General features: G+C 34.8%; 1 protein-coding gene across 4 annotated transcripts in view; it reads left to right on the top strand.

The window, feature by feature from the left end:
- Window positions 1–25,732, top strand: part of LOC145276885 (CCR4-NOT transcription complex subunit 11-like) — a 100,123-nt gene that overhangs the window by 69,163 nt on the left and 5,228 nt on the right. For all 4 annotated transcript variants that reach the window (XM_080128312.1, XM_080128314.1, XM_080128313.1 and 1 more), the window contains 2 exons: window positions 7,116–7,322; window positions 7,573–7,652. In XM_080128312.1, the coding sequence (XP_079984438.1) occupies window positions 7,116–7,322; window positions 7,573–7,652 (287 nt within the window). The remainder of the gene's footprint in view (window positions 1–7,115; window positions 7,323–7,572; window positions 7,653–25,732) is intronic.

The raw sequence follows: 25,732 nt of genomic DNA on the forward strand, positions 1-25,732 counted from the left end.
CAAAGAGGTTATATTTTCGGTCAAGTTTGTAACTATGTTTGTTTATTTGTGTACAGCCTAGATAAAATTTTAGTAAATAAGATCATAGTGTCCACATCACTTGATCAATCATCAATAAACTTGATCAAAATATCAGTCATGGTCTAACTTAAAACTCATTGTAGAGACTAACTATTTCGCCTAAATTGAAATCAATATAGTCAATATAGTTGAAATGACTTTGAAAAGTTCAATCAAGGTTTAAAATTTTTTTAACTTCCAATTTTTTCTAATTTAATGCATAGATCTGTTGCTCAATAATAGCAACCACCATGCAAAATTTCAGCTTGGTTAGATAAATAGATTTTGAGTTAACATTCTGAAAACTTGACTTTAGGAATACTTCATACAATATGAAGAAGTAAGGTCCATTTGTGGTGTGTAGAGACATCATTTTAATCTGGAATATATTTTTAATTTTATGTAATTTCCAAGTTGATTCTTTCACTCAAATTTACAATAATTGTCAACTTTTATTCAAAAGAAATGCAGTTCATATTTCTTTGAGTTCTATATTCTTTAATCTATATATAAATAAGAACACAAGTTATAACCAAAATGAAATGATCATTTATGGCAGTTTATTGTAAATCAAAAAGTTTAGTAAATAAACAAGATCATATATTGTCTTATTTAAAACTTATTACTAGTTATAACACTAAATCATTATTCTCGGCCCTGTCGGTGGGGCATTAGAATACGCCGACTGCCCCCCTACAGTGGGTAAAAGTCCCTTAATGGGGGTCCTGGATATGACCTTAAACTATATCCAGTGGTGAGGCCTCAGCTTGTGGGTTTTGGGGAGTGTAGAGCCACCCTTTAATTACCATTGCTCCCAGGTCCACTCTGACCCGGAGTGGTAGTACCTGTTAGGGTCTCAACTATGGGTTAAATAGAAACCAACGTGAAAACAACAAATATATTCTATTAAAAAAAATTTTCTTCAAAATCTTTGGATTCGGCATTAAATAACCTGAAAAGGGTTGATATGCCGTAAAGCAAAAACAACCAACCAACCATTATTCTCATTATCATTATCTTTTACAACATGGTTTCCAGTAATTTCACTGCATATACAGGGTGGAACGATAAATTTATTGCCCTTAAGAAAGCAACACTACAGCTTAATTTTAAAACTTTTATTGAAAAATCAATTCAGCTAACTTGATTATGTAATAGAGCTGACATCTATTCAATGTAGCCACCTTCAGCCTCAATCACCGCCTCGATACAGGTCTGGGACTGGGAGCATGCCTTTTCCACAAGCGCCGGCAGGAGCTCGGCGAATACTCGGCGGATGGTGGCAATCAGGCTGGCTTTGGTGTTGTGGGAAGTTATGTTGGTGATGTTCTTGACGTATGATCAATTTTAAGTCGGGGGAGGATCAGTGAAAGAAGGGTGCAAAGTCATCGCACTCCTTCTGAAGCCAAGCCTGGGTCTCTCTGAATTTGCGGGCCGGCACCAAGTCCTGCTGCCACACTCAGGGTTTGCCAGCAGCCACTTGATTGCACCAGGGGATCACCAGACTCTTCAGCACATCCATGGAGAATAACTTTCAGTGGACAGTTGCAGATATGTCTACTATCTATTTTTTTATCTAACGCTTTTATTTGCACCAATTATCCATGCAAGAAAGTATGTGGAGTATTCTCAGTCTTTTACTGAGTATTAGTGGAGTATTCTCAGTCTTTTACAAATTTAATGTTTCTTCTAATAATGTGTCTAATAGTCCTTCTCAGATTCATAGCAATTACGTACAAGTTAGAGGATTTGAAACTGAGTGTTTATTACTTGTTTGCAGTTGTGGTGGAAAGTCGGTATCATTTTCTGATGAGTCTGCTTCACTTGGAGTTGTGGTCTATGATTCCTTTTTTTTTATCTACGAGAGAAGACATTGGAATATCATTTACATAGACAAGGTTATCTTGTAATCTCATTTTAAGAGTAATGAAGCCAAATTCAGGAAATCTTTAATCAACTTTTGTCATAAATATAATTGAACATCAACATCATTCATTTCAGTCTCATTATCTTCCTTGTTTTCAATAATTAAAGCGTGAACTAATTTAGAAAAAAAACTCAAATTCTTTATGAAGTTTATCTAATCTGTTCAGTTTCACATGGTTTTGTTCAAATAGCAAGTGACGTCACAGTAACAGAAATTGTGGTAATTCTCATTGATTTCTGTGCATTTTTATTTGCTTGAGGAGTGTTTCAGTTTCTTCTCTTGCTCATTTTAAATCAACAGCTTCTATTTTTGAACATTTTACAAAATTTTCTGTTTTTTGTATTTTTGGTAAGTTTCTCAGTCATTAGACTTGAAACTAAGAATAATTTTCATTGTGCAGATAGACCATACATTACCTTAGGTGATTTGCTTCACCATTTTAACTTTGGTGAATATACACAGCTGCAATCTAATAGGTTCAAATACTTAACTATCATTATCTGGCATGAAAACTTTTAGAAAGCTTTTTTCATCCTGTATTTTCTATAGCTTCTACTAAAGACCCTTATTAATTATTACTCATTAATTACTGAATTAATTATTATTTCTGATTATAAAAACATAATTTGAATTTTGAGAAAAATCATTGCTGCTATTGTTTTTCATGCCGATATCATCTCTTTCCCAAGGAGTTTAAAGTGTTGAAAGTTGAATTTAATCACATTCTCCCACTAGAGATTATTTTCCCTCATCTAATACTTGGCCATCTCCTTTGCATATGGTTCCAAAACATTCCGGGGATTTCCATCATCTAAACACAATTACTGTTCTGATTGTTTACCATCAAATTCCAGTTAATATCTCAAAGATTTCTGTAACGACTCCTTTCAGAGTATCTAAAATTTTATCCACACTGTTCGACTTGCATAATGCAGATTTTCAGTGTTTTATGAATGAAGTAGTACATGACTTAGATTTCATATACAATTTTATTGGCAATATTTTAGTAGCTAGCTCCTTGATGAAGGAACATTTGATACATCTTCTTTCTGAATAATTGCAGCATTACCATGTCAAACCCAGTTAAAGTGCAACATTTTCTGGAACCTCTGCACTACATAGGTATCCTTACTTCTTTAACCAACCTTTTGAAAAATAGAAAGGTGAAGCTACTTCATTTACTGACTGCAAACTGAAAGCTTTTCACAAGGTTAAGAAAAAGCTTGCAAATTTATCTTCACCGTCACAAATCCTAACCCAATGCTCAATTCTCTCATCATTGATGCATTTAGTACTGTAGTCGATAAAGTTTTACAACGAAACCAGTAACAAATTTAACTATTTTCCTACTTCTCTCATCAATTAACACCTACAGAAACTTAATATAGTAGTCTTGGATGTGAACTTTTGACTATTTACTTAATATTTAAGCATTTTCGACACACATTGGTTATTTATACAGACCATCATCCACTGACAGCCATGTTTTGTGCTTAGCCAAATAAATATTCTTGACTGGAAACTAGACATTTGGATTTAATTTCTCAGTTCTTCAGTGACATACAACACATAATATGTACTGTTGTTTTATCAGTGGTATTTCTTCATCGGAGTAATCAAATATTATCAAATAACTTTTGATCAATCTTCTTTGAATATAGGTTCAATCTATCAGATTCAAAATTTGAACTTGCAAATTTCAGTATATTTCTGTCTATACATCAGATAAACATCTTGTGCAAGACTTCTTTCATTTCATCTCACCCTCAATTCCTGTTTTTTCTTCTTTGCATGATTTGGTTCACTTCAGAATTTCTGCCACAATGAGACTTATTTGAGCTAGATTCTTTTGGTTGAATAAGAGATGTGAAATCACTGCCTGGACCTGTTCCTGTTTACTCTGCCAAAAATTTAAAGTGTACAGACAAGCACCTTTCAGAATTTTCAGTACTTCCATCACATGACTTAACCATATCAACATTGACCTAGTTAGACCTTGACCAGTCAGCCAGGGCTACTCATATCCTATATTTCCTGTTAGTCTGAAACCATTCCAATGTGTGATAAATCTGCTGAAACTCGATTAGACTTTGGCAATTGCAATTATGGTCCTATTATTACCTATATTAATGTTTGTCATTATTTGTTAGTATTTTGTTGTAATTTTTTTCAAAAAATTCTTTGCAAGTTACTGCTACAGATATAGCTTAGGTTAATATATTTTTACTAGTAATTTCCATTTTAAATCTTATTTTCTTTATTTCCTTATTTATTGTATTTCTAGCTAAGTCGCATTTAGTATTAGTGGAGTTTATCAGTATACCATTGTCTCTATATCCTTTACGTTTTGCCCTAGAAAAGTTCAGCCATCCCATAGAAATATCAAAAGCTCCATGTTGCCTATTCTTAGTCCATTGCTTGTTGTTCCTATTTACTTGCCTTCTCACAAGGGCAGAATTAGACACAAGGTCGATTTTTAATTTGGGGAAAATTCAGCTCCCCAAAAAGGGTCACTCTGGATAGGAACAAAAATTAAAATTGTCTCAGTCATAAAGGATTTCTCCTCCACTGACCTGAAGACAGAAAAGGTGAAGTGTAGCATCAAAACAGATATTACACTGTGGTCTTGTTTATATAGTTTATTGCATGAAATTTACAAATTAGGTTATAACAAAAAATGAAAATAACATACAAGAAACTTAGGTATGAAGCCCATAAAAAAAATTTTTTTTGGGAGGGGAGGGGTCTATAAAACTTTGACGAATACTCTTGGCTAGCACCATTCACCATAATACCACATTCACACCGTGGACTTAAACCTACTTAATAAATTCCCTAAGCGTTTTTTATAAAAATTATGTACATGCATGTGTGTGTATATACAATTTTTTTTTTTAAACAAAAACAGAAAAAAAAATCATTGGAAAAGTCTTTGAATTTGATCATGTAATATGTTAGATATTGTAAAAATTTTGGGGTGGAGAGTGGGGAAGAGCTAAGAAACACCCAAAAAGAAAAACTTGAACCAAATAAAATACCTATTGGGGTGTGTTAGTATGGTTCCTCCCAACCCTAATTTATTAGATCGCCAACTGTTTTCCATCTCTAGTTGGGAGTGGGATGATTTACTAGAGGATGTGGAGAGAAAAAATTAGGGGGTGGAAGGTGATCTCTGAGTGGGAGAAGACCGGGGGCAATAGAAAAGAATGCATGGGTTGGGCAAACTCAGAGGTTCTCTAGCAAAACAAAACAGGAACGGAATCACATTTGTACTACCAGTCAAGAGTCTTTTTAAGAGCTAAGCTATTCTAACAGGATGGGTTGCGAAGAACTTTACGGAGGGAGCACGAATTCAAACCTGGTTCCTCAACGGATGCATAAACTATTTCTATACACCCACCTCTTATTGAAGTCTGCTTGAGGCAACCTCCTCCAATCGCATCTGATTTTCACTTTAAGCAAATGTTTATAGTAAACAATTAGATCCCAGTCTGGAACAGATGTCTCTTCATAGACCTTTTTGAGACGGGTGATCCAAGTCACCATTCTCGCTACTGCTAGGATGGCCAGAAAAAACACTCTTTTCTTCCTGGCAGATCTATGTTGTCTATAACGTATGTTGCATCAAGGAAAAGTGGACACTCGACATTTATGCAAGCCTTTGACATACTCCATGCGTCCCTGAAGTTGGCTGCAATAGAAAAAAGCATGCTCGGTCATTTTAATTTCATGGTCATTGCAGCACAGACATCAGGGAGCGATGCTTTCATCTTCTTTGGTGAAGAGGAGCAGCACATTCGCCAGGTAAGGAAAAAATCAGAATTTGATCTTGGCCTTTAGGCCAAGAGGGACTTGCTGTTGCTAATAAGAATGCTTGTGTCAACTTCTTTATTCATTCAAATAGTTCTTTTGTGATGGAGAGAGTAATACTCCAAAATGTTGAACTTTCTTGGTAATTGTCGTGAACCATTTTATTTTATCCATGGTATTAATCCATTATTTTAATTTGTAACTATTCTTGATTTGCAGGTTTTTCTGTAATCTTTTTAATGTCTGTGTTTATTATTTCAGTTAGGTTTGTGTTATATGTTCTTTGTAGTTCTTTGTTAGGTACTGATTAATTAAGTTTGTGTATTTCTTTTTTCTGAGTTCATAAAATTTTCTAGTTTTATCAGCTTTCATGTCAACTATGTATGTGGATATATATAATATGTATAGATGTAAGTTGAGATTGAGTTTCTTTTTTATTCCCTTATATTCTATACCCTCTCCCTTCCTACCAAAAATCCCTGCTAACTAAAACTCAATTCATTATTTCAGAAATTTCTCTCTTAGAGAACTGAGAAAGCTTGAATTTGAAAAAAAAGTTGAAGCTGAAACATGTATGCACATATGTAGCCCAAAAATGTTTGTATAAATAAAAATTTATGTGTGTGAATAAAATTCTAGACAAATTAAAATAAATATAGATGTATATAAATTATTTGTCAGTTCAATAATAAAAAAGACATCAACGTGGAGAAGGGTTATAGATGCTTTTTATACTTAAACATTTCAAAGTTTCATGCTTCTCATCAGAAGAGGAGACGGGAGCTAGATTACAGATATAGGAAAATCTGACATCTAGCTTAGGGTATATTAGGAAGGAAATGTAAAATAAAACATTAAAATAAATATGACAATAAGCATAAAAAAATATAAAAATAGAAAAAATAAAAATAAGGGTAAAAATAATAAAAACAGAAGGAAGAATAAGAACATTAAATGAAAATGGATAAGTATATGAAGTAAGGAGAGAAACGAAAAGACTGGTAAGGAGTTACCATTATATAAGAAGAGGTTATATCTTAATAAGTCTCTACATAAATAATCTTTATTCTTTAGTTCCATTTGATATATATATATAAATAGGGAAAGAGAGAGAGCAGAACTATGACATAGTAAGCAGCTTTCTCCTTTCAATCATCAAATAATTTGATATTGTTTTTATTTTACAAAATAATATTTAAAAAGAGATTCATTTGAATTGTTATTCCCTGTGTCATTTTCATAGTTTCAGTAATGTAAACTTTTCATTTACAGAATCAATGTGACTTAAAGAAGATTTTTATCTACAATTGCTTTTTAGTTGGTGTGGATGAATCCATTTGAAGCAGATTATATACCAGCTTGGGATACAACAATGTGTTCTAGTAGTACTGCAGGAACTGAAGTTAGGCGACTTATGACTTTAGCTCTTAAAGGTTCATTGACGTTACAACAACAACAACAACTTATGGATGGATTGGAAAGAGATCCCAAACTAGTTTATCATATAGGGTTGACTCCTGCTAAGGTTTGTGTATTTTTTAAATCCTCCCCTCTGCTTTTATTTATTATTCTATTTGAGTTTGGCTTGAATGTAAATATAAAATTTCAAATAACATACTTTATTAATGTGGCAAATATACAAAGTTTGGTGTACATATAATATTCTATAATTTTTACATAAAAATGCTTTCAGATAGAGGATTGAAATGTTAAATACATCTAAATAGTAATTATTTTAGTTTAATGTTATTATGTTCTTTCATTTTCTACTTTAGCTTCCAGACCTGGTGGAAAACAATCCTATTGTTGCTATTGAAGTTCTCCTTAAATTAATGGAATCCAATCAAATAACTGAGTGAGTTTTTTTTTTTGTTTTTTTACAAAGGAATCACCACTTATCAAGGCCCAGAGGCCACTGGAGGATAAGGGTTAAAGAGTCTTCAGTGGTTAAAAGGACAATATCAGTAATCGTTAGAAGTGTAAATTTGGTAAATTGGATTACTTAAGGGGAACGACTCATCAAGAACTTGTTTACATTGGACTTGAGGACGGCCATATTGTAGTCAGCTGGAAAGCAGGTAAACAGAAGAGAGTTCTACAGATGTGCAGTTCTAAGAGAAAAGCTTTGTTCATGGAATCTATGTTTAGGTTTAGACACTGATAAAGAGTGGGGGAAATTATTGATAGTGTTTACAACCAAACAAGTGTTTCTTGTGAATGTTTGGCGGGGGGGGGGCATAGATGAACACTTGCCATGAAAATAATGATAAAACAAAGACAGGCTTGCAACGCCTCTTCTGTGAGAAAGAGGTTGTAAGGAAGAGAAAAGGACATCTCCCACTAGGCTACGAAGTCTATTCTGAACTCTGTCAAGGCAGGATAATGTCTTCCTAGCAGCTCCTACCCAGATGTGATGGCAATACTCCATCCTTGGACGTACCTGGCTCTTATATAGGTAGAGTATTGCATCAGCAGGTAGATATCTACTGGATCGATAGAAGGATTCCATCATTTTTCGAATGATCTAAGGATGTGATTTGGAAGATCATTAATATAGATCAGGAAGAGAGGATGAACCCCTGAGGGACTCCAGCATTAATACTATGAGCTTTTGAACCTATCAGAGAGAAATGATTTAATAATTGAAAAGACATTTCCAGCTATACCATAGCTGGAGATCTTGTGAAGTAGATATGTCAAGAGCAATTGCCCTAGAAAGGAAGCTTCTGACAAGAGTTTCGCTAATCCTATGAGAAATAACCGTAAGCACATCCATTGTAGATCTGGTGGAGCGGAAACCATATTGCATGTCACTAAGGAGGTTATTTTTATTGAGGTGGTTGACTACTTCTCTATTTAACACAGATTCAACTAACTTACTCATGACACACAGGAGACTTATAGGTCTGTACTGAGAGGGAGATGATCGATCATCTGAATTCTTACATATAGGGCTTACCGATGAGATTTTCCAGGGTGTTGGGAAGCACTTCTCCTTAAGACAACGCTTAAGCAGTTGTTTTAAAATTAATATTGGAAATTGTTGAAATGTTTGTGAAAAATATTTCTCTAAATATTTCATTTTAATACACAACTCATCGAGATTTTTCTTCTGTGTGGTATCTTAAAACAAACATCTTCACCATCTATTCTGATGACATAAATTTATTGTATTATTTTAGGTAAAATGAGCAGCAAATACTTGAATTCTTTTAAAATGTTTCTATTAAAAAAAAAAAGTTAAAATCAAAAATATGTTTCATGTACATTTTTCAATGTAATTTTTTATATTCTAAATAGTTAGTGATATCTGCTTTAGGGAAAATAATATAGAATGCTAATTTTATTTGAAAAAAATAAATAGTAGAATATGCCAAACAAAAAGATCAGAAAAAAAGGCATTCAAGTGTAAGTTAGTTGATTAAAATAAGATTTTAATAATGTATCCAATACAGAAATTATTTATTTATTTTTTTACACAAGCCTCACCACATTATTCAAGGCCAAGAGGCAGCTAAGTTACATTATTGTTTCGGCTACACGGCCGTTTTTTGGCCGTCATGTAGCTTCCTCAGACTTTTACAGAAATGTTCGTTTATGGTGATATGAAAGAGTGAATGATGTCAAGGGAGGGGTGCGAGGAAAGCAGAAAAAAAAGAAGGGAACAAGGGGGAAAGGTGGGAGGGGGGTGCTTGGTATGTCGCTAATGTTTTAGTTTTGGAGTTTAAGGACAATAGGTGGTTGTGGGGGGGGGGTCTGGGAAGTTCATCTCTGGTGTAGCTGAGGGCATAGGGATACAAGGAGGGGGGATGTGGGGGTAGAAGGAGGGGGGGTTTACTTTAAAATTCGAGTCTAATGTTTAGTTTGTTGGCGTCTCGTTGGTGGGATGATTTCTTGATAAGTATCTCTTGACCTGTTGGGTGTTCACTTAGGTTGGGAGGCGGGGGGGGGCTATGATTCGGTTTATCTATTTGATTTTTATTTGTTGTTAAGTGCTTATGCGCACGTACTCAATTTAACACCTTAAGGAAAATTTGGGGTCAGCGGGAGCAACGCGGGTGTATATGCATGCATGCACGCATATGTGCATGTGTTTACATGCCAAGGCGAAGATGCAAGTGTACATGTGAACGTCTCTTTAAGTATATGTGTGTGCTCGCACGTACGGCTGCAAGCTAACTCTCTCCAAGCACTTAACAACAAATAAAAATTTCATACCACCATAAACGAACATTTCTGTAAAAGTCTGAGGAAGCTACATGACGGCCAAAAAACGGCCCTGTAGCTGAAACAATAATGTAACTTAACAGAAAAATACTGTAATAAAAAATAAAACGCATATTTGCTCTACAACAGTATTGAGCACTTTCTTCAGGTTTTTATTAATTACCATTTCTACTATATATATATATATATATATATATATATATATATATATATATAGCACATGTTCTTCCCTTAATGTCTTGCTGAAAAATTATATCTTACAAGATTTAAAGATAGGGATATAAGTTATTCAATAAAAAAGGAAGAAACCTTCTTAAATTGTTATATAAAAAATACCTTTTCAGTAATCTAAACAATATTTTAAAATCTAAAAGTAATTAATTAAAACAAAATTTTTCTCCCAGCATCATTATTTTTATCCACTATGAACCTTGATTTGTTTCAGATTTGAATAATAGTATAACACATTAACCCAGTCTTTTTGGTTCCACAATATACTTGCTATATATATATAAAAAAGGACTCTCCCGTCGATTTTGACTTATGAAGTTCTGCCACAACAACTAAGTTGTTCAGAAATCCACACAGATGATTTGTTTATAGTGGTGAAGGCTTTGTGTAGAACCAACCACACTTTTTGTTATTACTGCTAATCTTTGTCGGTAAAGATGACTGCCATAAGACAGAGTATGCAGTAGATCACTGGTTTTACATCAGAATTTATTTTCTGCTAGATGCAAGTCTTAACGAAGACTGAGGGTGTATCTCTCCCAGTGAATTAATGCGCCTCCAGATATCAACCTAGAAATTTCTATGACTCGGCGTGGTACATACAGTGCCTAGCCTTCCCAAGTGGTCATGCATCTGGTACTGGCCAGGCTCATCATTGCTTAACTTCAGTGATCTGGCGAAAACCGGTGTGTCAACATGATTGTGCCATATATATTAGTGGTCTGGCAAGGCCACAGCAGAGAAAACCAAGCAAAAAAAAAAAAAACTAAACAAAATTCATCTCAAAGCAGCAAAACTAAAGCTGGCCTATCAGGACAGTATATATACAAATGTAGACAAATTTGGGCATATTTTATTAGTTTGAAAATATAGGTTCTTTTTTACTAATGATCATAGAATAGTATTATAATCAGAGTTGGAAGGAGTCGGAGGTTTAAACTGGAGTCGGTGTTGGATTTCTAAGAGTATTAGGAGTTGGAGTCAGAATTTTTCATCCGACTCCGAAAGTCCAATAAATTTATTTTTTTTACATGGTTTTCCTGTTTGGTTTTACCAGTTTTTTTTAATTACATTTTCACCCTAAACAAGACACATTGCCACTTTGATGTAGGGGGCTACTATCAGAGACCTAAGTTGCAGGGGTACTATGTAGGGAGTTTAGTAGCAAGATGTCTGTTCACATTACACTTGAACTTCTGCATGCCGGTACAGTTGGAGAAGCAGGAACCCGGAAGAGAATTCCAAAGTCTAGCAGTTCTGGGGCAGGAGCTATTAGAGTAGAAGGTTTTCTTACATCTTGGGATCTCTACTGTGTAGGGGTGGGACTTTGCTGCTTGTCGAGTTTGTCAGGGGTATTTTCATTGAAAGGGTACAAGAGCTTGTAGTTCGTCAGGTCATCCACCATTAAAATACTTGTAAAACAAGCAGAGGGATGCAACATTTCATCAATGGGACGAGGGACTGAAGCTTAGATGACAGTTCAGGACCTATCAGTTTGGCGACTCTTTTGAATCCTGTCCAGGAGCGAGAGACTAGTAGCAGATGCACCAGTCTAAATTTGACAGTAATATTCCATACATGGGTGAATGGTTGCTTTGTGGAGGTACAGGATACTTTCAGACATAAGTAACTTTATAGCACGGTAAAGAGAGCCCACTTTCTTTGCAGCAGCCTTGGCAATGATCTTGATGTATCTATTCCAACTCATGTTCTCTGTGAACGTTAAGCCAAGGAGTTTGAATGAAGTACTTTCAGGTAATGTATCTTTAGTCATAGCTATTGGTGGTTGATAAGGGTTCATGTAATTATTAAAGGAAATGAGCTTTGTCTCGGCAGCTTTGAACGTTACCATCCATTTTTGACCCCATTCCTCTACAGACTGAAGGTCTTCTAGGGTTTCTGCCATTGCCATAGATATGTGCTTATTAGTTTTCTCCACATGCTTGCTACAGAGCGTAGTGTCGTCGGAAAATATACCTATGTCAGAGACAATTTTATCAGATAAGTCATTTATGAATATTAGAAATAATAAAGGACCAAGGATCAGTCCTTGAGGTACACCCGCATTTATATCATATTGTTTGGACGTACACCCATCGAGGACAACCTGGATTCTTCTCCCATTTAAGAAGGATTTAATTGTGTTTAGTATTCATCCAGCAATACCATAGGATTCTATTTTCATGAGAAGACCATTGTGCTATACTCTGTCTAAAGCCTTAGCTATATAGGGCTACTGCCCTCCCCTCCTCTGCCTTATCCATTGCTTGGTATATATGTTCAGAGATTACAGTTAGAATATCTGCAGTAGAATGGGTTTGCCTAAATCTATATTGATGGTAAAACAGAAGTTTAGCAGCTGGTGGACTAGAGCTTGGTTAATTAAAGACTCAAATATTTTGGCGAAAAGTGGGAGGAATGGGTCAGTTTTTTTGCCAGAGATTTTGTAAACTAGTACCACAGAAGCAGTTTTCTAGCTGTTAGGACAGCAAGATTTGCTAAGACATTTGTTAAAGAGTTTAGAGAGAACTGGAGCAATCTCAGCGGAGCATTTTTTTAATAGCACAGCTGGGATGAGATCAGCTCTACATTCTTTTGAGGTGTCTAGGCTTTTATGATATCATGTACTTGAGAAGGGGTGATTTTCAGATCATCTAGCTGGTGCTACCAGATCAGGCTGAGACGAAATGCACCTACATCGATTTCTGTTTTTGTTTTCTATTCTCTTTTGTAAAACTTAATTATGTTCTACAAAAATAAAAACAAAATCAACAGCCCCTCTCCTTTCTCCTCTCCTTTCTTTTTCCTTCCCTACTTCCCGGTCCTAGATATGACCTTAAACAATATCTGATGGTGAGGCCCCAGTTTGCGGGCTTTGGGGAGCATGGAGCCACCTTTTAATTGCCATTGCTCCCAGGTCCACTCTGACCCGGAGTGGTAGTACCTGTTAGGGTCCCAACTATGGGTTAAATAAAAAACAAACTAAAAATAAAAAAAAATTAAATAAATAAATAATAATAAATACATTCTATTAAAAAATTATTCTTCAAAATTTGATCAGATTCCACTGGACCCTGTCAGCAGGGCATCAGAATATGCCGACTACCCCCCTGCAGAGAGTAGAATTCCCTCAATGGGGCTACCTGTTGGCCGTAGGTAGCGACCCGTAATACCCTTAGGACAGGATCCTGGTGGTTGAGAGATTTGGAGGTCAGGATTTAGTACCCCCACTTCCCAACACACCACTTTGGCCCTTACTGGGCTAGACGGGCGGTCGGAGGGGCCCGATCCGACCAATCGGCTGGTCACGTCAAGCCCCACCATATATCGCCTACCCCATAAACCTATCATCAACACAATATGCCTATCCCTTCCCCACAAATAACATCTACTCCCTAATATATGGTGGAAAGCGGTGGCTGAGTGTCAATCGACGAAGTGAAATATCTATGACATGGCTGCAAACCCTTTAAATTACTTTGTATCCCAAAGTAATATCAAAGGAAAACAGGTGCTTATAAATGATATCACATCAATCGAGTATATCACCTTTGTATCCTTGTTGAGCCTGGGCGAATGGGTCACCCCCCCCCAGGCACTTCCCATATAGGGCTCCGAGGTGGGTGGGGAGCAAAGATGATGAAAAAAAACAACCTTTTTGATTATGGCTTTTTTTACCCCCAAAACCCCCAAAAAAAGAAACTTCTCTAATGTTTCCGACATCTCAAGTTCGGAGGACGAACAGAATTACTTAATCAATGAAAACACAATATTTTTAGTAATGGAAACACTTAAAAAAATGAAATAAATAAAATTTCACCTTTTACAATGGACAAAATTTTCTCTCAAAAAATAAAACCCAAAATGATAAAACAACTGCAAAAAAACACCATACTTATCGAATTGAAACAAAAAACACAAGCTAAAGAAATTCTCAAATGGCAAACCTTTAACAATATCAAAATTAAAACTTATCTCCACCCATACCTAAACTCCTCAAAAGGAGTCATTAGATGCAGTAAACTATCAAATTGCTCGACTAAGGAAATTTTATATAATCTAGCATCCCAAAGTGTTACAGATGTAAAAAGAATAAGAATAAAACGAAATGCAGAAACTATATTGACAAATACATATATACTCTCCTTTGACTCCACAAACCCCCCAAGTGAGATTAAAATTGGATACCTAAAAGTGAACGTTGAAAAATACATCCCAAACCCTTTGAGGTGCTAGAATTGTCAACAATTTGGACATCACCAATCCAAATGCACCAAATCACCAATATGTATAAGATGTGGTGAAAACTCAAAACATAGTGACTGCAAAAAAGACCCCAAATGCTCAAACTGTAGTGAAAACCATTCAGCTGACTTCAAAGGATGCAAAACATGGCTAAAAGAAAAAGAAATAACAATAAAGTATACAAAAAATATAACCTTCCCGGAAGCCAGGAAAATTATGAACGCAAGATACTCAAAATTAACCAAGAATACTAAAATACACACAAATCAAAGTTGTCAAAGTTATACAAAAAATTCTCCAGAAATAAAAACTGAAGAAATATCTCAATTGATAAAAGAGATGAAAGACCTAATGAAAGAAATTAAAACACTAATCCTGAACTCTGGAAATAATCAGTCTACAAAAGAGAGTACAACAAAAAACAGAACCAACAAACCAAAAAACTCAAAATAAATCATACAAAGAAAAAGAAAAAACTCACCAAATGAAAACAACCCTTATAAACCAACCAAATTAAACAACACCATCACCCAATACAACGAAAACTAAAGAAAAAAACAAACAAACCAAGATCTAGATCCCAATCAACCTGAAGAGGAGGAAACAAAATAGGAACACTGGAGGAGATGGAAGTAGAAGGCAAAACATCCCTAGACAAATAAAATGACAGACCACAATAAAAAAACTCAAACTATCATTCAATGGAACTGCCGAGGACTTAAGGCAAACATAAACGACTTGCTACTGTTAATATCTAAACTACGACCTGCTATCATCTGCCTCCAGGAAACATTCCTAAAGACACACGATAACATCACTATAAAAAACTACACCCAATACAACTTTATACACAATACTGGACAGAGGGCCTCCGGAGGTGTATCGATTCTAGTTAGAAACGACATCCCTCAGAGCGAAATAACTCTAGACACCACATTACAAGCAATTGCTGTGAAAACCACTTTACATAAAACCATCAACATTTGCTCCATGTATATCCCACCACATGACCCATAAATGAAGCCGAAGTCAACAAAATAATAGAACAACTTTCTAAACCATACATCCTACTAGGAGACTTCAACAGCCACAACATCATATGGGGAAGCAATAAAACAGACATAAAAGGCAAAAAACTAGAAAATATCATCAACAATAACAATCTGTCCCTCATGAACCAAAACTCCAATACATATCTCCACCCTGCCTCAGGTACATACTCAGCCATTGATTTGTCGCTATGCGACCCAGCTACATTAATGGACTACAGCTGGCAAGTGTATGATGACTCATGTGGTAGCGATCACTTTCCCATCATACTTGAAAACTCAATCCAGATTGAAGATAACCTCCCCAGATGGAAGCTAAACAAAGCAAATTGGGAGGAATATAAATCCCAATGCAATGCAAAACTAATAGACAAAGATGAACCGGAGAACTCTATGGAACACTTCACTGATACGTTGATGTCAATAGCTGGGGAATGTATACCCAAAGACTCCAAATCCAAAAAATATAAAAGACCTTTGTTTAATGAAGATTGCCAAAAGGCGGTAAGATTACGTAAAGCTGCACTGCGAAAAGTTAAAAGTTGTCCCACTACCCACAATCTAAACCAGTTCAAACAAAACCGAGCAAAAGCCCGTAGAACAATTAAGGAGGCTAAAAGAATGTCATGGAGAGTCTATATCAGCAAACTGAACTCTAACACCAAAACAAAACAAATCTGGAATATGGTTAGAAAGATAGCTGGTAAAAATCAACCAACACCGCTAAAACACCTGTCAAAAGATAATACAAAAATAACCGGCAAAAAAAATATAGCAAATGTACTCGCAAAAACCTTCTCAAAAAACTCCTCTAGCAAAAATTATAAACCACAATTCAAAAAAATCAAACTAGATGCTGAAAGAAACAAACTAAACTTCAACTCAGACAATGTAGAAGACTACAACAAACCTTTCACCCTATCTGAATTAACCGACGCCATAAACAGTTCACACAACACTGCAGCAGGGCCAGATAAAATCCACTACGAGTTCTTGAAACAACTACCTCAAAAATCCTTAATCTACCTCCAAAACATCTTCAATGACATTTGGATCAGGGATAAACTTCCTGACATATGGAAACAAGCAACAGTGATCCCCATCCCCAAACCTGATAAAGTTAAGTCTGATCCCACAAGCTACCGACCCATAGCATTGACAAGTTGCATATGCAAAACATTCGAAAGAATGCTAAACAAAAGATTAACCTGGTACCTCGAAGCAAATGGCCTGATAACAGACCTCCAAAGTGGATTTAGAAATAAAAGAAGCACCATTGACAACCTGGTACGCCTGGAAACTTTCATTAGAGAGGGATACATAAAAAAAGAACACATAACGACCATCTTCTTTGATTTGGAAAAAGCCTACGAGACAACATGGAGATATGGCATTATGAAAGACCTGCACAATCTAAGTCTAAAGGGAAGACTACCCAAATTAATAAAAGATTTTTTATCTGACAGGGACTTTAGGGTTCGTGTGGGATCCACCCTTTCTGACCTCGAAAACCAGGAGGAAGGGGTTCCACAAGGAAGCATACTATCAGTCACTTTATTTAATATAAAGATTAACAATATTACCAAATGCCTAAGTCCTGGAACCAACTGCTCCCTATATGTCGATGACTTCTTGATCTGTTATAGATCAAAAAATGTCCAAACAATAGAGCGACAGTTGCAGCTGAACCTAAACAAAATAAACTGGTGGGCCACAGAAGATGGTCTTAAATTTTCCAAGTCTAAAACAAAGTGCATGCACTTCTGTAATATTAAAAAAATGCACAACGATCCAACCCTCAAACTCGATGGCAAAAAAATTGATATTACTGATCAATATAAATACCTAGGGATCATTTTTGACAAAAAATTGAATTTTATTCCCCATCTGGGATATTTAAAGCAGAAATGCCACAAAGCACTACAATTATTAAGAGTTGTCGCTAACACAGACTGGGGAGCAGACCAACAAACGCTCCTAAAACTATACAGGGCTCTAATTCGTTCGAAACTAGACTATGGCTCTTTCATTTATGGGTCAGCAAGGCCTTCCTACATAAATATCCATTCACCATGAAGGACTAAGACTAATCTTGGGAGCATATAGAACATCCCCCAAAGAAAGCCTATATGCAGAAGCCCACGAAGCACCCCTAAAGCTCAGACGGGAAAAACTTGGCTTACAATACTACCTGAAACTAAAGTCTTGCCCAACAAACCCCGCTTATCAATGTACCTTTGACCCCAAATACAGAAACCTATTTAACAGAAAAGAAAAAGCCATAAAAACCTTTGGATGTCGAATGGAAACCAGTATAGAAGAATCTCAAATTACAATAACAAATATCCACCATTCTGTAATATCCGAAAACCCACCATGGACTATGAGACAACCAGACGTAATGCTGAGCTTAAATGAAAATAAAAAATCAAAAACAAATCCTGCCATATTTCAAGAAGAACTTAAAAATATCAAGCTATGCTACTCTGACTATACATACATATACACAGATGGCTTGAAGGATAACGATAGAGTTGGATGTACAGCTACCTACAACAATACAAAAATTAGCAAACGACTTCCGAATGAAGCTTCTATATTTAGTGCTGAAACCAGAGCCATAGATTTAGCACTGGATATCATTGCTGAAGAAAACTCAGAAAAATTCATTATATTCTCTGACTCCTTATCCGTTTTAACAGCTATAAAAAATAGAAAACAAGAGAACCCCACAATTATCAAACTCCTAAACAAAATAAATCTCATTACCGACCAAAAGAAAATAATATTCACCTGGATCCCTAGCCACATGGGAATCAGGGGCAATGAAAGAGCCGATGCTATGGCTAAGGAGGCAATGAAGTTGAACCTTGATGGGTACAGGATCCCATACACGGATATTAGACCCCTGATCAACAGCCATATACTTGGGAAATGGCAAAGTCAATGGAATAAAAATACAAATAACAAATTATACAATATAAAACCCACACTTGGAGAGAGGAGGCAGGATTATCAAAAAACAAACAGAAAACAAAATGTCATTTTAACAAGACTTAGAATAGGTCACACACACTTAACCCATTCCTACCTCCTAAAAGGAGAAACTCAACCCCAATGCATTCCCTGTCAAGTACCACTTACTGTAAAACATTTACTAACTGAATGCACAGATCTTTCACAAATTAGGAAAAACCACTATAAAGTAATAGATCTTCAAATAATCTTCAAAGAGAACAACACCAGAAAAATCTTATCTTACATTAAAGAAATAGGACTCTTCCAAAAAATATAACCCGCAAAACCCTTATATTCTGCAAAAGCATCCTGCAAGACAGAGAACAAAAATGATAAAATCCACTATAAAACAACCAAACCAAAAGCTACAAACTAACGATTGAAAATACAAAGAGCTTCAAGAATAAAAGTCTCCTATAAAATAACTGGATACAACACCAAATAATATCCCCAAAATGACTAGATTCAGCATTGAATGGCCCAGAAGGGGTTGATAGAAAAAAAAAACAGCATTAAATGACCCACAAAGGTTGATATGCTGATTAAATAACCCATCCATCCATTCAGATCATCTAGTGTGGTTTCTGTTCGCAGAGGTAAATCAGGGAGGGAATGGTTTGCTGGGTCCAAGGTAGAGTTTGAGGGGAAATGACAGGCAAGCATGTTAGATTTCTCAGTTGCTGTGCAAACAACTTCATGATTGTTGGAAAGTGGGGGAATTTTGATTGCCCATTATTTACTACTTTATTGTAGATTTTCCAGAAATCATGAGTTCCTAATTTCTTCGTTTCAATACGTTTCCTGCTGGTTTCAGTACATTCACTCTTAGCTGTTGCTACTTCTTTCTTACAATTACTTCTAGCTTCTACATACTTTGTTTGTACAGGACTTATGCTGGATAAATCTACAGTATGTATGTTGCCTCTGAGCAATGGCAGCTGCGCAAGTAGAAGTAAACTATTGGGGAGAGTAGGGCTTGTTATAGAATTGGGGTTGAGAGTTTAGAGTAATGTCTATCATTATCACAGCATGATCAGCATTCCCGAGTGGGCAGTGATCATTTGTTACACAATCCCCAGGAACTGTTGTCAGAAATAAATCCAGAAGTGAGGCTTGCTGGTCCTGACAATCTGTGAGACGGGTCAGGAATGTTACTGTCTGTGTCAAGGAATGAGATATAGCAAAGTTATGGATGATGCTACCAGCTGTGTCAGTGTAGTTAAAGAAGCCAAGCCAATTTCTGTGGTGGGCATTAAAGTCACCAAATACATGTATTTGGGCACTAGTGTCAAGGGAGAGTGCTACATCTATGCTGTCAGAGACATGATTGATTATAGTACAGTCCTGGGTTGATGGAGAGCGATAAAGAAAATACAGGTAGCTAACGCTATGTTGTAAAGTTAGTTTAAAGCTGGTCACCTGATTGTAGTTTAGATTCCCTAGACATGAGGAGGGTGTTACGAATAAAGACTCCAAGTCCGTGCATGTGCCTGTCAGAGTCCTTACGACAAAGTGGAAGAGAATCAGACATGTTAAAATGGTTAGATGGGATGGAGGAGTGTAAGTTAGTTTCACTTAGTGCTAAGATATCTGGCGAGTTTGGTAGTGGGAGATGATTCTACATCATCTAAATTAGTTCTAAGACCTCGGATATTTGTACATGCAAGCCTCAAGGAAGGACAGACAAATATTAGGTTGGTGCAAAAATAATGCTTTTGACATTCATTTGAACGTCAAAAAATGACATTGTTTTTGTATCAACCTAATAGAAAAACAAATTAAAAAAGATAAAACAAATATGTTTAAATTCATTGCAGACACTTGAAATATAATAATATATATTTTAAACAAGTCTTTTTCGTTTTTCCTTTCAAGATAATTAATCCTAAATCGTAATGTTTTCAAATTAAATAATAAACAAACATTAATTTTCAATATCAATAACGAGCGTGTTTTGTGACGGTGAAATCTAAAATGTTTCCACCAAAAAAAAGTTCCTGAAATGAAAAAGCAAACTTTGTTCGTTATTATTTAAAAAAACATAATTTTGCTTTTACACTTAATATTTATTTTATCAATTCATTATCATCACTCATTTTATTTAAAAATGTTATTTAAAACATATTCTAAATAATGATTCTATTTTCTTAACAGTACGGATTGTTTTGATGACGGGACGTTCTTGACAATTCACCGAAAAACTTTTAATCACTTCAATTTTTCAACTTTTAAAGTCATTTCCTCAAGCAAAGATAACGATTTTGAGAAAAATATTTTGTGTAGGTCTTTTCTATGTCAAACCCCAACTATCATCACCATTGCCTCACCGGGGTTCCAAAATCGACCTGCCCTATTGTCTCATCGCCGCAATGTTGCATCTTTGTGCCTGTTTTACAAATATTTTAATGGCATGTGTTCTGATGAACTCGTTGCACTTGTACCCCCTTGCCGTACACATCCCTGACAAACCCGCTTAGCAATAAAATCTCACCCCTTCATTGTTGAGGTCCCTAGATGTCAGAAAGCTTTCTATTCTGATAGTCTCTTCGCTCAAACAGCTAGACTTTGGAATTCCCTTCCTGCTACCTGCTTTCCTGGTCGTACTGATATGCAGAAGTTTAAATGTAACATAAACCGACATCTTGTTAATCTTTCCTTGACATGGTCCCAAATGGTAGCCTTTTACGTCCAAGTGGTGATATGCCTTCTTAGGGGTTAACGTGAGTAAAATAAATAAATAAATAAAGCTGGTTGAGTATATGTGTTAAGTTTTTAGACATTATGTTAAACAAAGATGGCGGCGTAGTTCAGATCAGTAACCAAGATGGCGGCGAAGAATTAAATGTGGTCCGTGACGTAGCAAACGGCGAACTGATTGAATCCAAAATTTGACGATTTTTATAATAATTTTGGGACGTTTTCATTGGTTGTTTAGCACAGCCATTGGTTATAAAAATGATTGGCGAATCCATTCGTCTCATACCCCCATCAGAAGTCAAAAACATTTTACAATATGTGTAAGTATATTTATCATACAAGTGAATGTTAAACGTCAAAAATAATATACATGAAAAGTAATTATAAAATGCTGAATAGGTGTGGGAGGCTGGTATATGGATATGCAGAATAGATTTCCAAATAGGGGTCAAGGAGTTTGGAGTCGGAGTCAAAAATATCAAAGGAGTCGGAGTCAGCATTCTAGGAATTCTAGGAGTCAGAGTCGGACTTTTACCATCCAACTCCACCACCCTGATTATAATCTTCAAAAAGCCTGCAAATTTTCATGTAGTTTCATCTGATGGAACCAAAGAAATGAGCATTTCAATATCCAATTTGGCTATGAGTATCCATATATATACCACTTTATTTGGCAATTTTATAAGTTCCAAATCTCAGCGAGTATTAATCAGAATTTAACAAATGAAGGCTTGTTGGAAAGGTAATGACCTGAATTGTGTAGTTGCATATTAAGAGGATTATCCATCATCTAGAGCCTATTGTTGGCACTTTTTTTACAGTCATAAAATGTTTCGATCATAGTCATTTATTTTCCTAGTTTTGCATATGAATTACAAAATATCTGATATTTCCCCAAAACCTCTTGTCTTGATGGAGGGGAGACTAAAACTTGCTGCTAGGGTTTCAAATGATCTGAAATAACAGCAAGATGAGACTCAATTTCAAATATTTCTCATATGTTATATCTTCCCTCTTTGGTTTTCATACATAAAGTAAATTTCACAGTGTATAATGATTTTTTGATACTGGAGATATTCATAATCATACCATATTTCCAAAAGAGGGGAGATATAACATATGAGAAATATTTGGAATCAAGTCTCCCTTTACTGTTATTTCGGATCATTTGAAACAATAAAAGCAAGTTTTAGTCTCCCTTCCATCAAGGCCAGAGGTTTTGGAAATATATATATATATATATATCGTCCCAAAGCAGAAAAACTGAAACTTGTTTGCCATGACACTATATATACAAATGTAGGCAAATTTGAGCATATTTTAATGATTTGAAAATATAGATTCTTTTTTACCAATTGTCATTAAATTTTAACCATAGAATAGTAAAAAAGCCTGCAAATTTTCATGTAGTTTCATCCCATAGAACCAAAGAAATGGATCTCTTTTGTTGTTTTACTGAAAATTCAAAACCTACTAATTATAATTTATAGACTCTAAAAATAAACTAGGGAGCTGAAGGTTGACATAGTATGAAAACATGTAGTTGGTGAGATGAGGAGGAACATTGTTTACTATAGAAAAATTACCAATTCAACAAATCAAAGGATTCTAAATGAACATAATAGATTATATATAAAAAAGAAAGTCAAGCGTATGTTGAATGTCAATAATATGCATATATCTTATTATTGGGGAGTTTATTTTTATGGTCTTATGTGACGTTATCTGTGTTATTTCAAACTGGCTGTATTCAAATTTTCTCTTATGTTTGCATTGTGAAACCATTTCATTTTTAGTATTGATTGTAATTCTAGGGAAAGTAATTATTTTAACAGCCTCGGAAATGCAAAGATTACAAATTTTAGACCTTGGTGTGTAATATTTGGACTTTTTCAGTATATCCTGTTTAATTGAATAAGGAATCTTCTTAATGGTTAAGTTTTAATTAAAGTAGTTAGGAAAGTAATTTTTTATTATGTGCATTCTCATTTTTGAAAGAATGTATGAAGATTCTCAGTTTTATTGAATTTGAAGTTGCGCCTATATATGTGGGTTTTACTTTCAGATTTCATTTTAGTTCTATTATTGAAATGTCCATTTAGGTTAAAATCAGGGTTAGTATTTAAGATGAGGTGGTTTTGAAGTGAATAATTTTCAGGAATAAAGTCAGATATATACTGGTCGGTGGGTTGTGAGTTAATTCTGGGAACATTATTATTGGGATTGTTTTGTGGGTTGCTGTATAGTTTTCTAAGGTTGGATTATTTTGATTAGAATCATTGGTTATTATATTGTTTGAGTAGGTTGCATGTATCAGGAGTTGTGTCAGCATGAAAGGATATACAACATCCTTATGTATGCAATCATTATTTACAGGACAATCTCTTTAATTTGGCAGTAACAGTTATTTATAAGAAGCATATGTGAGGGAAGGGTTTGAGCTTTTTTATTTTCCTATTGTTAGATGATGTGATTGTTTGTGCTAAATTAAACATAGTTGAGTATGATATCTTTATAGAGTTTTTGTTTAATATTGTACTGTACTTATGTGGATATTTAAAGGAGTTTTCGACTATTTTGAAAAACTCCTTAAGTATATTAGTTTTTACATTTGAGCTAAATGGTGGATTAAATCATATGGATCTCTTTTGTCTTAATCGGCTATTTTTCTTTTTTTGTTTGTGGTTGGGATTAATATTAGTATTACCCTGTTTTGGAAGGGGTTTATTTTGGTTTGGAATAGATTGCATTAAATTATTAGTCTTTTGAGTCATATTATGAGTAATTACTGATTTAGGGTTTTTTTTTGTATATTATCCACATATCCCGAATTTCTTAAGGTGTTGTTATAAAAAGTTGAAAATTGATCAAACGATTTTTGTCAGTTGATAGATTTGAGATCCTTTTTGAGATAGATGATACTATTGAATTAAAAATAGACTTTGGGTGATTTGATTGTGTATGTACATAAAATAAATTCAAAGTGGGTTTATGATAAGGGGAGTAAGATTCGGAAGCTAAATTTAGGGAAATATCTAGGTAGCATTAAAAGTTGATTTTTTTTTTTTAGATAATTGTTATTTTATCAACTCATATGAAAAGAGCTATGTAAAAGATGCTTATAACCGTTTGAATTATGCAAATACCATCAGTAGTTCAAAAGTTATGAGAATTATAAGTGCCAAAGTTTATGCTTTTCCGTAGACATTTTTCTTTAGAAAAAGTGGGTTAAATTACGGACCTCAACATTTCAAGTGGTGCATAGTATCATACAGTTTTTTGAACAAAACTAATTATTATAGTGGTATTTAAATATAGCTTTATTAAGAATAGGCATTTTCCTGCCTCCTCACCAAAGGAGAGTTTAATCTTGGGTGTAGCCATTGAATGCCTAAAGAGCATTCATGGCCGGTATTTACTACTCCCCTCAAAGAAAAAAAATTGAGTAGATATGAATTAATCTCAGAAATAAATCGAAGAAAATTTTTCATAGAGATTTTGGATTTCTGTAAAAGATGGAAATTCCTATAGTCGACCAGAACTTATGCATTTTGGGACCAGTCTAATTTTTAGTATTGTAAATCCTCTCTATCTGGCCCAAAATATACCCCTATTTTCTGAGATGAAACCATAAATCGTACTCTATATGAATCCTCAATGTAACTTTCACAGTATCAGGATACCAGGTATTCTGATAAGCAACAACTATATAATCACTAGTTAATGGTAATTTTTGTCATTTCTATTCTGTTGTTTTACTGAAAATTCAACTATGTAAACAAAGAAATAAAACGGTAATTTTTTTACCTTGTTTCCACCTTAACATTTAAAATTATTACTTTTAAAGGTTTTAGGGTATGCTGAAAACAAATATTGCATTTAAATTTTCTGCAAATAAGTAATTTACCGGATATTAAGCAATGTCATTTCTTATGTTATCGCTGGTGGCCATTTTGGTATGTGCAAGCACGCAAACGCAACCTCAAGAAACTATGTGCAAATGTGCGTACCAAAATGGCCACCAGCGATAATGTAAGAAATGACATTGCTTAATATCCAGAAAGCTACTTATTTGCCTAAAGTTTAAATGTGATATTCATTTTCAGCATACCCACAACCTTAAAAGGTAGTCATTTTAAAGAAAAATGTTAAGATGGAAACAAAATAAAAATTTACAAAATGCATCACAATAAAATTCTTTATCACACCGCCTAATTATTATTATTATTATTATTATTGTTATTATTTAGATATCCTCAGTTAAAAAAAAATGTGTTTGTTTTACAGATTTGAAAAAACGATCTTGACAATGAGTTAAAAATAAATTCAAGTTTCACAATATCTTTTTCATTTAATTGTTAGGTGAAAGTACGGAATAGTTAACAAAACACCCTTCCTTCCCCATGTTAAGAATGGGTTTCTAAATAATATTATTATTTTAGCATGGTAGCATAAGTGCACAAGTACC

Source organism: Euprymna scolopes, chromosome 5, assembly GCF_053919585.1.
Source record: "Euprymna scolopes isolate OS-2025 chromosome 5, ASM5391958v1, whole genome shotgun sequence".
In the NCBI taxonomy this organism is placed as follows: domain Eukaryota; kingdom Metazoa; phylum Mollusca; class Cephalopoda; order Sepiida; family Sepiolidae; genus Euprymna; species Euprymna scolopes.